Here is a 16,285-nt window from a genome sequence, read left to right as displayed (position 1 = left end):
GCTCCCTACCTGTGTCTGCCCCTTTGTGCCTTAACCCAAAACCCATACCCTTGAGCAGCTCTCCAGTGAGAATGTACCCAAGAAGTCTGGTTTATTTTGGGATAGACACTCACTGAATTTGCCCCCCTCCCCCCATAACCTTTCCCTGAACACATAGAGCCCATTACTATCTCTGTAACCCAAGAATTCACCAGGCTCTCTCTTTGCAACAATCTGCCAGGAACACAGGCACAATTAAGCTACGATAACCTCACAAACTAGAAAAGAACTTTAGTTATAAAATTCAATTCCAGTCAAGCTTGTATTTCATGCAGAGAATTCAATCATCATAGAAATAAGGTCCAAAGACATAAGTGAGCCTGACCGCTCACCTTTGGTTTGTTTCAGCTGTGAAGCCACAGGCTGTGAATTAGTACATGTATATGGTTAGACAGTTTATCTTAGCTGTCATCCATTTAATAGTCAAATTACCAGAATGAATGCTGAGATTCACCAAATTTGGTTCTACCTCTAAATATATAATTTTTATAAAAGGAACAAGTTATAATTTGCCCATACCACATATAGGTCTATTGTAAATGGCAATGTTCCAAGTTATGATAAATTAACCTCTTAATGGTTGCTTAAAAACATTATAGGAAATAAACTCCCACAATCTAAAATACTAAAAATCAAGTTACTATTGTATTTGCTATAGAAATCAGTGTGTTCTATAGGAAAAATAATATATTTTAATATTTAAAAGTTGATATTCCCTGACAAACCACATAGCTAATTTTCAGCCAAAAAAAAAACCAAACAAACAAAAAAAAACACAACCAAATATAGCAGATGAGAAGTATGATTATCTCTAAAAATGAGGAGGCATGGCCCACATGAAGTTATCTTTATGGGTTTTAGAACCCATCTTTATCTATTCAGAACCCATCGTTTAAAGTAAAATAATACAATGGAGTAATAAACCATTTATAGGCAAGCAAATTAGCATCATTCCAATATGTTAATTTCTATATATTTTACTTCTTTTACATGTCTTGGATTATAGTCTTCTGAGGACTTACTATATTTGTAGAAAAATTTAGATTTGTAATGACAACATTACACAGAAAATTCCATTAAGGTTAAGACAGGGGAAAAAATTTCATAGATAGTAAGTTTTCCACTGGTAAGGAGCAAACATAATTCCCACTGGGCAGTAATAAGAAAACAGAAACTAAGGTCAAAATTAAGAAGCTAAATTACATTTAATCACAACTACACCTTATTTTTCATATTTAAAGCTTACTATTCTATAAGGAGGTTAAGATTAATCTGCTGAAAACTATACCATTGGTTCTAGATGTGATATCCACCCATTTTTCTTCTCATCCATAAAATAGACACAAAACTGTGTGTCTACAATGAATGCCTTTGCACTATTACTCTAGCGAGCATAGTGGACATTACCAGGCTGTATCTGTTATTTGTCTAAGTAGTTTTGTATACACAATTTTAATGCATGTAACACTACATAGTAAAGCAAAGGAAGTGATGTTATTTCACAAGCGGAAACACACATCTCACCAGGCCAGATTATATAAAATCTGCATATTAAAATTAGCACCATCCTTTCTGGGAAGGCAGCATTTTAAAACAAACGAGGGAATATCATATATTTATATATTACAAGAAATATCTCAATGATAAAAGACAGGTAATTCTAGTGATAGAGAAAGGTTCAGATTTCTGAAATAAAGAAACCCAGCCAATAACTACTGGTTCATATTTTAATATTACCTTTAAAATATGCATAGGACATTTCAAATGTTTAGCTCCAACATTTTATTTCAGAATGAATTTATGTAAGCCTTTAGAAACTTACATTTTCAAATGGAAGTGAATTATGTCAACTGATGATAATGAATGGCTATAATTACTATATCTGAAAACAAGCTAGTACATTATCTATATGTGCAAATATTAAGTTCAGAATATGAAGTGTTTTAAATCTGAAAATAGAGATGAAATTATTAGGCTTATAAAAATATTATGTGCAGGAGCTATATATTTATCCACATATAAAAGTAAATTGAAATGTGAGTCCATGGAAAAACAATTAAGCCATCAACATGTCAGTAAGAATTACATATATAATTAAACTGGGAAAATATCTTCCATAAAATGTGTATGACATAGATATTATTAAGGCAAAGATACTGTTTTGTTTCCAGCAAAAAATAAAAAATCTACTTGCCTAATAAAACTTTGGCATCATCCACATCAAAATCTCCATCACCATCAGCATCATAGACTCCTAGTTTTCCTGCAAAGGGGAGGAAAAGATGTATGGGAAGAAAGAGGAAAAACATTTGATAAGGTATTACCACTTACTTCAGTCTTGAACATCAGCCATAAATGTTACCAAGCAATGCATTTCTTGGCTCTCTGAATCCCGAAAATCCCAACTAAATATCTTACCTACAAATGACAGGCAATTCGCTCACAGATTCAGGAAGTGTTTGACTAACAATCTAACGGAGATAATATTTTCTTTAAAGTTTTAATAGTACTCTGATTTAATCCTTTCGGAAGAATTTTATTATGCTGCTAAAAAAGATTTTAGGTAAAATTTTCAACATATAGACGAAACATTACTGATTTCTATCTAACATGAAACTTAAATGCATCTAAAGGATGAAAGTTCCTACCACCAAAGGAAGGCCCACCAGACTAAATACAAATAATTAATATTTATTAACATCAAGTATAAATACTGAAAATAAGAGGGAAATTAATTTTAAATTTTATAAAATAATTATTCACAATGGAAACATCTTAAATCAACCTTAAAAAAGACTTCTGGAAATAAAGTATGTAAAACTGGCTTCCTGAAATTCAAAGGAAAACTTAGTTATCCCACCTAAAACTTAATTAGCGCTGGCTATCAAAGAAAAAAAGAAAAGAAAACAAAGCTTAAAACTGACAACCTGAGAAGACAATACTACCAGAGACTTTCCTCATCAAGCAGAATAGATACGTATCTTAAGGCTTTACTCCCTAGGAGCGCGGCTATATTTAGCACTTCAACTATGAGTCAAATACATTCAACCCTAAAAATCATCTTAAAATCAACATGATTTATAGCTCATCATTGGATCATGGTTGTGAAGAGACATAACGTGCAGAAATATTTCAAACAACAACCACAAATACAGCATTAGTACTAAGACACCAATCTGTAGTACTGTTATCTCTTTAAGAATAAGTAAATTAAAACACTGCCTATCAGCAGACAGAACTTTCGGAGGAGAGTGGCTGTGATCAACCTTTACTTTCCCAGAGCCCTTGTGCTACTGAGGGAAACAGTTAACTTGCTATGTGGAAGTCTGGTTTAGAAAGCACATTAAAAATGATGATGATGATGATGATAATAATAGTGATAGTAGTGATGGAGAGATAAGGGAGTATTGTTTCTATTGCTAAGAAAAATATAAATAAAAAGCACTAATCTGCAGGTCAAGGCAGTCCAGAGCACAGAGCTCAAGTGGAACTAAAACACAGAAAATACCATACTTTCTGACAAATTTAACGGGGGAAATTGGTGCTGCCACTTATATTCTCTGATGCATAAAATAAGCATGACGTTTTAGAGACCATCACAAGTAGACTTAGAATGCATCTCCAACAGCCTACCTTGAAGTACCTCTGATAAGTTATAGCGGAAGTCCTTTGCTTTGGCTGCATGCATGTAAAAACATGAAAATTGTTACTTGCTCTTAAATATACAATAATTTTAAATCTCTTCTTTGGTTTAATAGTCGTTCCCTAGCAATGTATCATGGTTAAGTCAACAAAAGCACAGATCTACTCAGAAGTTTGTCTCTAAACTAAAATTCTTCCTCTTTTACTCTCGGAGTCTATCCAGAGACCTCTCCTTCAGTAACCATGGAAAGCTTCAACCAACGGGAGATTACACATAAGCGTGTTTTGCCTCCTCCCCCCCCAACCCCGAAAGATGTCTGTAATCTAACATCTAAAGCAGAAGGCTTTATGGAAGAGAGGGGATTTTTCTATGCAACCCGGTGCACAGAGAACAGCATGGGTTTTGCTTTCAGTGACAGGGTCCACTTTTTTCAGTGGATTATTAAAGAGGAACACCACTTAATCGCAATAGCCAAAAAGTGGAAACAACCCAAATGTCCATCACTGATGACTGGATAAGCAAAATGTGGTGTGTTTCCATACAATGGAATATTATTCATCCATACAATAGAGTACTGAACCTTGAAAACAGTATGCTAAATGTAAAAAGGCAAACACAGAAGACCACATATTGTATGAATCCATTTATATGAAATGTCAATAAGCAAAGCACAGACACAGAAAGTACATTAGTGTTTGCCAGTAAACTGTACATTTTCACATATTAACAATATCGAACTTTATGTTGTTATGTGAATTTTACCTCAATTTAAAAAAAGACATCATAAGATAGAAAAAAAAAAAAACCAAGGAGTATGACTCCAAAAATGGTAATGAATCATTAATGTCAAAAGTCATGAACAACTGCAGTGATTACTGGGAGAGAAAAAGAAAAATCAGGAGAAAGGAAGACAAGTATCAGAAATCACATGGCAACCGCGTCAACAGCATACAGACAGCACCTAACATGCACACACCTCCACACACACATGCACAACCCTATCCCAACACCTCCACACACACCCCCCACACCCCATCCCAGCACATACACACCTCTATTCCAACACCTACACATACAGACACCCCCCCACCTCCACACACACACACACACACACACACACCCCTATCCCAGCACATACACACCTCTATGGCAACACCTGAACATATAGACACCCCCCCGACACACACACCCCTATCCCAGCACCTACACACCTCTATTCCAACATCTACACACACGTACAACCTATCCCAGCACTAATACACACACACACACACACACACACACACACACACACACACACACCCCTATCCCAGCACCTACACACCTCTATTCCAACATCTACACACACGTACAACCTATCCCAGCACTAATACACACACACACACACACACACACACACACACACACACACACACACACGCATACACAGATTCATTCCAAAAAGAAGGGGTGTGCTTCAAAATGCTAAGGAACGATCTTGCAAATTGGGTCCTGAAATAAATTCAGGGGCTCATGAATGTTTTAAATTCATAATATAACAAGATGAACAGAATTTAGAGTACTGCATTTCCTAAGAGTTAAGTACCATTTGATACAACTTTTCTGTGTGACACACATACAACATAAAGCCTTGTTTTTTTTTTAACTACAGGTCATGTTCAAAGAAGACAAGAGCCCTCGCCCCCAGGTAGTGCTGCTAACTACCCCTTGTTCTCACACTGTTGAGAACAACCGAGAGGCTGCAGAAACTTAGAGTACCCCCCAAATAATGACAAACCTTTAAGATTACTAAAGGATGTCTTTTACACTTTTACAAATTCACATAAGAAATGACACCACAATTCTTACCTAAAACTTCCTCATAATCAACGAGATCAAACCAGACGACAGCGACAGACGTCCACACTCCCAGCAATGCAATGACCATAAACCACGTGAAAAAGGAACTTCCAGAAAGTCCTCCTTTCCTCCCATTTTTCTGTCCTCCGTGCTTTGTATCTGTTTAAAAATAAAACAGATGAACAATGCCATTATATAAGGCGACACCTTATTAAAAGCCTCTTTTTGCTGAACTATTTCTCCAGGGATTTGAAAGTACTTACACTGGTAAATCATTTCACAAACAGCTTTCACTCAAATTCTCAAAACATGTTACGCAAAATAAAGATGTTGAAACAGAAAAGATTCTGTTTAGACTTGACATCACATATGTGAAAACTCTGACTTAAAAGAAACGAAAGAAATAAACTACTCATTGGCTAACAATTTTTTAAAAATAAAGTTTGATACAACATGTGTATTATCTTATATGTAATACATATAATATGCACACCTTCTTTCTAAGTTCTTTGCCCAAACCCCGTAAATATAACCTCCTCCAAAGTTCAGTGCATTATCAACGACTTAATGAAGTCCTATAGAAATGTAGCCAAATCCTTTCCTCTGACTCACTTAAGTGTCTGTAGAATCTTTTAAAAGCCTCTTAATGGCCAAAGAAAATGGCTCCCCCCAAAAAAGGCTCTATATTCTTAGCCAAAGAGACAGAAGAAGGAATGAGACTATTTAGAGGAAATAGAGGTCAGGGAAGAAGGTGAAATGGTACAACCACCAGTCCCCTCCTTGACAAATCCCCTGGGGTCCAAGGAAGCAGGAAAAGGCCCATCAAGCACCATCGGTCTCCATGCAGGAAACAGCTTTGTAAACGCTGTCTGCTGTGTGTCATTTATCACACTGGGTGTGTTTAATACACCTTCTCTTCTTCAGGAAATATTCTTACAGCCCAAAGTAAACAAACAAACAAAAAAAGACAGTCAAGTGACACTGAGAGAAAATGGTCAACACTGGCCTTGAAAGAAAGTAGTATTCAAATTTCTCGTAAGAAGTAATATAATAAATATTGTTAAAAGGATAGGTCATATTCCCATACGCCCTTTGAGAGAAGGAAAAGTTCCACCAAGTAGTAGAGCAGCACTGTCTTCTCTGCGTCGAACGGGGGTCATACATTTTCCAAGTGTTCCCAGTGCACAGCGGCATGTGACTCTCACAGAGGTCTTGTCACTGTATCTCAAGAGTGGTATGTATATATCTGGATGACTATAGAGAACAATTCTCTATCCTGTGCAACTGTGCCCCACTCTGCTGGCCCGCTGGCATCCCCAGTTTCCCTGGGTCCCAGAGATTATGACAAACTAACACCGCCACAGGCTTCCCAGTGCCCCTACAGGGGTGATGCCTGGTTCAGAACCACTGGGGGTAAGGGCAGGAATCACCAGCCCTATTTTATAGGAAAAAGATCAAAGGATTCACCAGGACAAGTTGGCCAGAGTTAGGAATTAAATCTGACTTCTACGGTCCTGAGTTCCTTGATCCATACGAGGGGGCCAAACTACATGATTTCAAAAAAACCGCACTAGCTCTAATCTAGAACCTGCTTTCTGATGCCTAAATCCAACTCTCATTACAGAATACTGGTATTAGTTTTCCAAGGGCTCAAATCAAGAATATATTGCCAAATCTTCTAGAAGAAAAAAATGAAAGTCTTATTAAAAAGATACATTTTTTAATAAACCACTAGATCAATTTTTCACTTGATCTTAGCCAAAATGCCGAGAAGTGATACATCAACTTTTCAAAAGGGGCCATAAAAACTAAATCAGTCTGAGAAAATGAGTGTGTACGTGTATGTATACACACTCAAAAACATAGGTTTTTATCTATATATCCATATAAAATTATGACTAAATAAGACATTTTATTCTTAAAGAAAAGGTCAATTTTATTTTCTAATGTTCTTTAAATAATAATAGATCTTTCAAAAAGGACCAGATTTATAATCATATGGTGAATTCACAAAATAATACTTACCAAATAACATATGACCATCTACTCTGTTTCTTATATGATTATTAAAAGTCTCCTAAAAGCTGCCTATCTAAAAAAAGGTAACGTATAGTTTTTCAAATTCTCCCTGGGCATAGATTATAATGTCATGTATTTAAAAAAATTTTTTTTAATGTTTTATTTTTTTTGAGAGAGAGAGAGAGAGACAGTGTGAGCAGGGGAGGGTCAGAGAGAGAGGGAATTACGGAATCTGAAGACAGGCACTAGGCTCTGAGCTGTCAGCACAGAGCCTGACGTGGGACTTGAACCCATGAACCCTGAGATTCACTTAACCGAATGAGCCACCCAGGAGTCCCTATGTTACATATTAAATGCACTTCACACAGGCTTCTCTGTTTCATTATCTGAACACAGCCATGGGAGAGGGAAACTGGGTGAACACTTCAGCAATGTTGGCAGGGAAAGTGATGATTTCTGGTATTTCTGTGTGTCTTAAGTATAGAAATTATAAGAATATAGAGCATCATTAAAATCTTAAAAAATAAAAGAAAGAAGTGAGAACAGGGGAGTACCATAGATACACTAGCAGTGTTGCGTGTTTATGAAATTTCTATACATACGGAGACTTTTTAAAAACAAATTTTTAATGTTTATTCTTGAGAAAGAGAGAGCGAGATGGAGCATGAGCATGGGAGGAGCAAAGAGAGAGGAAGACATAGAACTTGAAGCAGGATCCAGGCTGTGCACTGTCAGCACAGAGCCCGATGTAGGGCTTGAACTCACAAACTCTAAGAGTATAACCTGAGCAGAAGTCAGATGTGTAACCAACTGAGCCATCCAGGTGCCCCATGAAGACATTTTTTTAATGCTACATAGGAGCACCTGGGTGGCTCAGTTGGTTGGGTGTCCTTCTTTGGCTCAGGTCATGGTCTTGTGGTTCATGGGTTCGAGCCCCAATTTGGGCTCTGTGCTGACAACTCAGAGCCTGGAGCCTGCTTCAGATTCCGTGTCTCCCTCTCTCTGCCCCTCACCTGCTCACACTCTGTCTCTCCCTCTCTCTTTCAAAAGTAAATAAACATTAAAGACTTTTTAAAATGCTGTATAAAAACCCTTTATTTATATATTCATAAAAATATATGCACATATACTTGTTTATATAGATTACTAATTATAATAAGAAAAATGCCCTCTGGAATATCCATTTACTGCCAAATAGAGATGGATGTATCATTTAAAATGAGTTTGTAACGAAATCACTAATGAAACAAAATAATTACTTGAATTCCAAGTTCAATTCTATGCCAATTTCTCTTTCTTAAAGCAGAAATGGAGGAAAATATTTAAGATTCTCAAAACGAAAGTATCATTTAACCAAGTTAATTCAGTAACCTAGGTTACTGACCTGCAACACTAAATGTAAGTAAGAAGTGCAAAAAGTGTTTATATGTTTAAACAAAAGCATGTAACTGCGTGCACCACGGCAGAGATGAGGGATGGGGGAGGGCAGACACAGTAAAGAACAGACCTTGATCTACAGACAGTTTACATTTGCTTTAGAAGTGATGCTAACAACTGTAATCAAGCTTCCTAACTTACTGCAAAAAACTCAAGAATATACTTTAAAAAGACAACCTCACCCATTTGAGTTAAAGCAACAAAATGCTCAAAGAAATTAAAAACCAACCGTGCTGACAGAAGGCAGGCCTGTCGGAGGTATGAAAACCAGCAGCAAGAGAAGACCAAGAATTTGAAAAGAATAAATCAGGGGGCTATTTCCCTTGAACTGTCCTGAAAATAATCCTAAGAACAACGGAATAATGACAATCAGATTGAGTCTGTCATTAAAATTATATTTCAAACTGTTTAAGAATGTAAAAAATGGGGGCACCTGGGTGGCTCAGTCGGTTAAGCATCCGACCTCGGCTCAGGTCATGATCTCAGGGTTCGTGGGTTCAAGCCCCATGTCGAGGTCTGTGCTGACAGCTCAAAGCCAGGAGCCTGCTTCTCTCTCTCTCTCTGCCCCTCCTCTGCTCGCACTTTGTCTCTCTCTCTCTCAAAAATCAATAAATGTTGAAAAAAATGCAAAAAACGTACAATAAATCTTAGATTTTTCATTTAAAATACTGTTAAACAGATTCATCACTTTTAAACATCAATAAAAGGGTAAATGTTACTTAGCTAGAATGAATATGAAATTATTAGCAATATTTTAACCATCCTTTATAATGTCAAATAAATTGTTACTCTAGTAAATTCCATAAAGGAACAAAACAGCAAATTATAAAAAGGAGTCTTTCCCAGGACATCTTTGTCAGGAGAACTTTTTAACTGACACCAAGTAATACTCCCTTGATATGTCATTTTGAAAATATGGCGTACGTGGTCCCAAAAGGCAGATTAGTTTCTGTCCAATGAACTGAAAAAGGCACAGTAAGATAAACACTTCAAGAGAGTTTCAAACACCTTACAGAGACCTGAAGTCAGCACTTTGTCCCAAAGCGAATAGCTTGGGACATTCTTTGGGAAGACTATCTCATAGTTAACCCTATTTTCTAAGATCCGAATAAGTCTAAGAGTCTTCATTTCATTTTCTGACTCATGATCCCACGTGCGGTCCCAGGGATTAGTCAAGAGGATTTTGTTAATGGAGGTCAAGAATTCGGCAAGAATTATGGGATTCATTTTTTTCCACGCTGACCCACCAAAAGTAATGACCTCCAAATCAGAAAACTGTTCTTCCTACCAAACACAGAAAATTACCACAGCGAGCAATGAAGTGTGTCTCTCTATAAAACATAGGCTAGAGACAATAGGTAATTTTATGTGTTCAGTTGAGGAAAAGGAAAATAAGAAGATGTGTCCCAGCACCTGAACAGGAGTCAGTCAGTTACTTCACTGATTACAAATCAACCACGTCCAAGTTTTGCTTGGCCTTATGCTGCTGAATTTATATTTGTACATAAGCCCCACACATTTAAAGTTAAAAAAAACAACATAAAAGCTGTGAAGGAACTCATCAAACTGGTTATTTTTTTATGTTACAAAGTGTCACCTTTCGTGAGCCAAGAACTGATAAATGTGGGTCAGAAGTACGAGCTGATTGTACCTAACTAGGTAGGTTATGTAATCCACAGAAACCAAGAGAAATGTCTTCTAAAAGAACTAAAGATACGTATCTTGTGTTCTTCCTCGTGGCTGGATGAGGTGCTTTATCAGAAGAGTCCAGAGACCCATTCGAACCATTTATTTAAAACGGTGTTCAAAGTGAAGATCCTCGTATTCTCTGTACTAATAATAGACCCCTTACAGTGGTCCCTCAGGCAGCTCAGAGCTGGTAGCTGTCTTGGTGTCTTACTACATCTTTTCTTTTTCTTTTTTTTCATAAATACAGATTTGTTTGTGAATATATGAATATGCAGCAAGACCACCCTGGTAGGGTTGCCGAATGTAACAAACAAAAATAAATCATAAAAAGTCCAACTCAAGTTGAAAAACGAAAACATAACGAGCTAATGTGGCTTGCTTTCAACTAAGTGGAAAGACATTCTTCTCTCACAAACGAGAGCAAAAACAAACATACAAAAATGTAAATTCAATTCATTATTAGAGAACACTCGAAGTTAATGATTCAGCTGAAATACGGAATAAAATATCGGTCTCCTTACTTTGCATTTATCACCCGCTTCACAAAAACTAGGTCAGTTGCCACATATGGTAAAGCCTGAGTCCCGCTGTGCCTGAACTAAGTGTGCTCACTGACAGGAGACTCACACGTGCCTTCAGTTGCCTACAGTGGGCTATGAACCCAAGTCTACACACAATTCTTTAAATTTACTGTAATTACAAGACCCAGGAAGACTGCTTGTACATTTCCCTGAAGTTTTTAAAACGCGGTGTCTGATTACACAAATCTATAATCTAATATACTAAAAGCTATTCTAAGACACTGAAACATATTCAGATCAAGGACAGATTCTCCAGGAAAAGTTAAACTACCGTCAAAGGTTGACGTCTCCCGCAGTTCTAAATAGAAAATGCAGAAGATGTAGTCGAACAGTCAAAACTATTTTAAACTGAAAAGAAAGCTAAAAATTGCCAGCTAGATGCCAAACCACTTTTAACCCAAACAATACAAAAGTGCCTTTACCTTCAGCCATTTTGGTTTCTTCAATCCATGAGCGGTGTATATGGAAGACAAAGCTCCGGGCGCGGCCCGCAGGGACCAGCACCCCAGGGCCCTTCCCCACAGAGCCTCAGCCTGGCCACCTGCTCCGCGGACGAGGCCTCTAGAGCTGAAATTGGACCTGACTGCAACCTCCGGTCAGCAGCTATTTTTAGAGACCCCTTCCTCGTGGCCAAATACCGCTAACCGCTCAGGCTGAAAGGCCTCCTCACAAAGCGACAGCCAGCCTTCCCCCACTTGTGGGATTCCGCTGTCAGCCGGCCCTGCCTCCCCGCTCCAGACCCTAAAAAAACTCAAGCATGCGGGACAGAGAGACGGAACACAGAGTGCTGCCAGTTTTGTTTCCTTGGATGGGTCCCGAATGGTTCTAGCCCAAGTACCAAACCATTCAAAACTGCAGCACGCCTTGCGCTGGCACGGGGCCCAGGCCCAGAGCAGCTGCGTCTGGCCCTTCGGGAGCTGATCACATGCCTACACGAAAAGACCACCACTTAGTTTGTCTGAAAGAAACAGAACACTAAGTAACTAGAAACTAATTAATGCTCTAGGATTCTGATTCACAGGTATTACCGTCCCGAGTCTAATTCTAATGCAGCAAAAGTAAAAAATAAATATAAACAAAAATAAATAAAAATAAAAATGCTTCCCTAGAGAAGAAGGGAGAAGAAGCTGAGACTGGAAACATGGAGGGAGAGAGGGAGGGGAGAGACGGGGAGAGGGAGGGGAGAGACGGGGAGAGAGGGAGGGGAGAGACGGGGAGAGGGAGGGGAGAGACGGCGAGAGGGCTGACAGGCTGGAGGGGAGCGGGCGGGGAAAGGAGGGACCCTGTAGCACGGCAATCATGATCCAGGAAACAGGACCCCAGAGAAAATACTGGAAAGCCAGTGTGCAACTGTATTCTGATTTTTTCCACTTCCTTCCAACCCCAACTCCACACAGTCCCTTCTGGGAAATAAAACCAGCCCAAAGCTACTACCACTTACTCACTGACTTAAAATTAGCAGTTCACAGAAGCCATCAGAGCTCTGATTAGTTTATTAAATTAATTTAGCACAAATAGTATCAAGAACAAGGCGGCAACCTTCTAGAACTGTTGATGAGTGCTTACTTTTTTCTTAGTCAACAAATGCTTCACAAGCAAATTAAACATTTAAATGTTCTGAAGAGGAGGCAGCGCCTAAGGTACCAATAGTTGATGGCCAAGAGCTGACGCGGAGTGAACGAGGCATCAGGGCCAACTGAGCAAAGCTGATGACCCCGAGCCACTGCCCCCAGGCCTTTCCTCAGACCCGTCCCGCTGAAGCGAGTGTTTGCTGAAACGCTACATGACGGTGAATCCTCTGTTGGCAGGGAACGAAGATGGCCCACGGTCACACAGATGTATTAGACAAGTATCTCGGAGGCTTTCTCGCGTTGTTTTTAGGGAGAATGAGAGTAACAAGGGACCTGTCCTGGGGCCACAGGAAGCCAAGCCACTGCACTCACATGGTAGGCAGCCCACTTCAGACTTCAAGAAACCCGGATTCAGTTCCCGGCTTCCTCACGGGCTTGGACTGGGGGATCAAATCTTTGGGGCCTCAATTTCCTTGCCTTTAGAATGTGTCTTGGCATTAAACCAGGCGTGCAAATGTTTGTTGACTTCGCCATCCAACACGTTTCCAATAAGCCAATCAGGACACACGCACAGGTCTGCACACCTCCCGTCCCAGCTCCTGTCCGCGATGCCAGCCTGCCGCCACGACTGCCCGAGCCGCCGGAGTCCCTGTCTCCCTTACGGGCCTGGCCTCGGCCTCGCCAGCTGCATTCGAAAGTACGGGTCTGTGGCCAATGCTGGCCTGGGATGAGAGTCACACCTACTAAATGTGGGTGCTCCTCACCCCTGAGGCTTCTCCAACACAGCTCCAATCAACCCCCCTTGACAAATCTTCACCACACACATTTACACAATCTACCCCTTTCCCTTTTACAAGTTTTACAGGTTTTCTTTTTTTTTTTTTTTTAAATATTTTTATTTATTTCTAGGAGAGAGAGACACAGCGTGAGCAGCGGAGGGTCAGAGAGAGAGGGAGTCACAGACTGAAGCAGGCTCCAGGCTCTGAGCTGGCAGTCAGCACAGAGCCCGACGCGGGGCTCGAACCCACGAACCGTGAGATCATGACCTAAGCGAAAGTCGGACGCTTAACCGACTAAGCCACCCAGGCGCCCCACAGGTTTTCTTTTTAAAAAAAATTTTTTTATGTTTATTATTGAGACAGAGAGAAACTGGGGGAGAGGTAGAGAGAGAGGGAGACACAGACTCTGAAACAGGCTCCAGGATCCGAGCTGTCAGCACAGAGCCCGACGCGGGGCTCGAACCCACAAACCGTGAGATCGTGACCTGGGCCGAAGTCAGGCGCTTAACCCAACAGTGAGCCACCCGGATACCCCACAAATTTTACAGGCTTCCAACAAGATGACTTCCCTCCTAAGTGTCACAATAACGGCACACCTGCTATTCGAGGTAAAGTGAAGAGGCTAACTCTCTGAAATAACATTTAATCAGTCTCTTTCCTTAAGGAAAACGGAATTCTGAGTTCCAAGCAACTATCACTTATAATAATGACAACTTATTTTTATGACAGGAAATGTTTGTGAAACATGTAAAAACAAACTCATGTGCATATAGCAGATCATGGCTTTAAAACCTTGGCAATGGCAACCAAAGTAATAAATGATTCCTTGTCTTCGTTGCTGGGACTAACAGCGAATTCCTACATCCAGACAAAGACCGAGCTGTGACATGCGCTCTGAGAGCGTTATCATCAGCCCGATCGATGCCACTGGAGACCATACGAGCCAAGTCTCATGTCCACGGACCCCCGGCTTCACCTGCTTCCAAACATGCCAGGGAAGCCCACGCGCTGCCCGCGATGACCCCCGTCCCCTCGCCCCGGCGGTGGGTGTCCGCAGCAGCGGCTCTCAGGGGCACACCCGTCACCGGAGGGCCGGTCACAACGCACACTGCTGGGCCCACTCCCCGGTGGGGGCCTCTGGGGCCGAGAACATGCGTTCCGCACGGGTTCCCAGCCGGGTGGCGGGAGGCAGCCGGTCCCGGCACCGCACGAGAAGGGGCCACTGCGCCACGTCCTGCGCTCGCCGCCCGCACTCCCGGGGTCCGAGGCGGAGGAAAGGAGCGCCCGCTCTTACCAGTTTCCCGAGCACCCTCTCCTCACCGCCTAGGAAAGAAACAACGAAGCCCTGACCCTCCGAGGCCCGTGCCATCCGGTCACACTGCCCCCCAGCCCGCCTCGCCACGGCCACTGACCCCCTCCGGGGCCTCTCCCTCCCCATACTCACCTCCAAGCTAGCCATGACCACGTGGCGTCAAGGGCCACCTGTGGCAAACGCGACAAGTTCTCTCTCCTTCGTTTCCTCACCCCCGCTGACCTTGCTCCCTCCATCCTGAATCCAACACTCTATTTCCTTTTTTTTTTTTAAGTTTATTTAAGAGAGAAGGAGAGAGAGAGGGAGGGAGAGAGAAGGAGAGAAGGGCCGGGGGGAGGGGGGAGAGGGAGAGGGAGAGGAAGGGGGAGAGAGAGAGAGAGAGAGAGAGAGAGAGACTCCAAAGCAGGCCCCGCACTGTCACCGCAGAGCCCGACACAGGGCTCGAAGTCACAGATGTGAGGTCAGGACCTGAGCCAAAACCAAGAGCTGGGTGCTTAGCCAACCGGGCCAGCAGGCGCCCCCAACAGTCATTCTTCCATCCCTCCCGTGGCTCTGGTTAGAAACGCACCCCACTCCCCTGCCTGATCACACGTCGTCCTCGGGGAAACCTCTGTAGCCGGGCTGGCACGTCCATCTTCACGGATGCCGCAGCCCCGCTAAGCAAGCTGTTTGCTTGAGTCCATCATGGCAACTGCATGATATCCTAAGATGGCAGAAGTCTGTTTCTTCTCACACACACACACACACACACACACCCCTCCTCATCTACCTACAGTCTCCACAGCAAACATGAGCAACTTTCCCCATCTGAAATCTTATTCTTAAACAGCCAACATTACAGACACTGACAGAAGGCAACTGTGCGGACACTGAGGAAACCCTGCGTACGCACCCCTCCCCGGCGGGGGGGCGCCACCTCTAAGAGTGAAGCTTTGGGCTGTACCGAATATGTGAGGCACAAATAAAGACATCCACCCGGGTCACACACCCTCCTGTTCTTCCAGCCTGTTTACTCAACAGTTTCTTCTTGGATCCCGTAGTCCTCTTGCTGGTACTTTCTTCTGAACTCCCCCTCGCCTGCCGTCTTCACACCTTTCCACGTCCACGTGGAGAGTCCACGGTCCATCAGGGAAGTCACTCCTCCGTTCCTTCACTGCGCCCATCCGCCCTGACGGTCCCCCAGGCCGAACACGCCCTCACGCTACGCGCGGCCGAGAGGCGCCCCGGAAGCAATCCCGCACAGCACACGCCGCAGCCAACCCCCGCCAGCCCCCGGGCCCGCGTCTCTGCACCACTCCCTTCCCTGTTCTCCACAAGGACCATGTCAGACATCTCTGCCCCTCAAGAACTCGATGCTCTCCCACGCAGACGATGCC

General features: G+C 41.9%; 1 protein-coding gene across 3 annotated transcripts in view; it reads right to left on the bottom strand.

Moving 5' to 3' along the window:
* Window positions 1-11,882, bottom strand: part of ASPH (aspartate beta-hydroxylase) — a 174,149-nt gene extending 162,267 nt beyond the window's left edge. The window contains exons 1-4 of one of the 3 annotated variants that reach the window (XM_039249128.1): window positions 11,670-11,882; window positions 5,531-5,680; window positions 3,673-3,717; window positions 2,234-2,302 (exon numbers count right to left, since the gene is read on the bottom strand). In XM_039249128.1, coding sequence (XP_039105059.1) covers window positions 2,234-2,302; window positions 3,673-3,717; window positions 5,531-5,680; window positions 11,670-11,679 — 274 coding nt within the window. In that variant the 5' untranslated portion in view covers window positions 11,680-11,882. The remainder of the gene's footprint in view (window positions 1-2,233; window positions 2,303-3,672; window positions 3,718-5,530; window positions 5,681-11,669) is intronic. The other 2 variants (XM_039249130.1, XM_039249129.1) reach the window with 2 other exon arrangements.
* Window positions 11,883-16,285: the final 4,403 nt, after the last annotated feature.

This window comes from Hyaena hyaena, unplaced genomic scaffold (genome assembly GCF_003009895.1).
Source record: "Hyaena hyaena isolate Hyena2069 unplaced genomic scaffold, ASM300989v1 scaffold_327, whole genome shotgun sequence".
Classification (NCBI taxonomy): Eukaryota; Metazoa; Chordata; class Mammalia; order Carnivora; family Hyaenidae; genus Hyaena; species Hyaena hyaena.
This window is presented reverse-complemented; position numbering and strand designations above follow the sequence as displayed.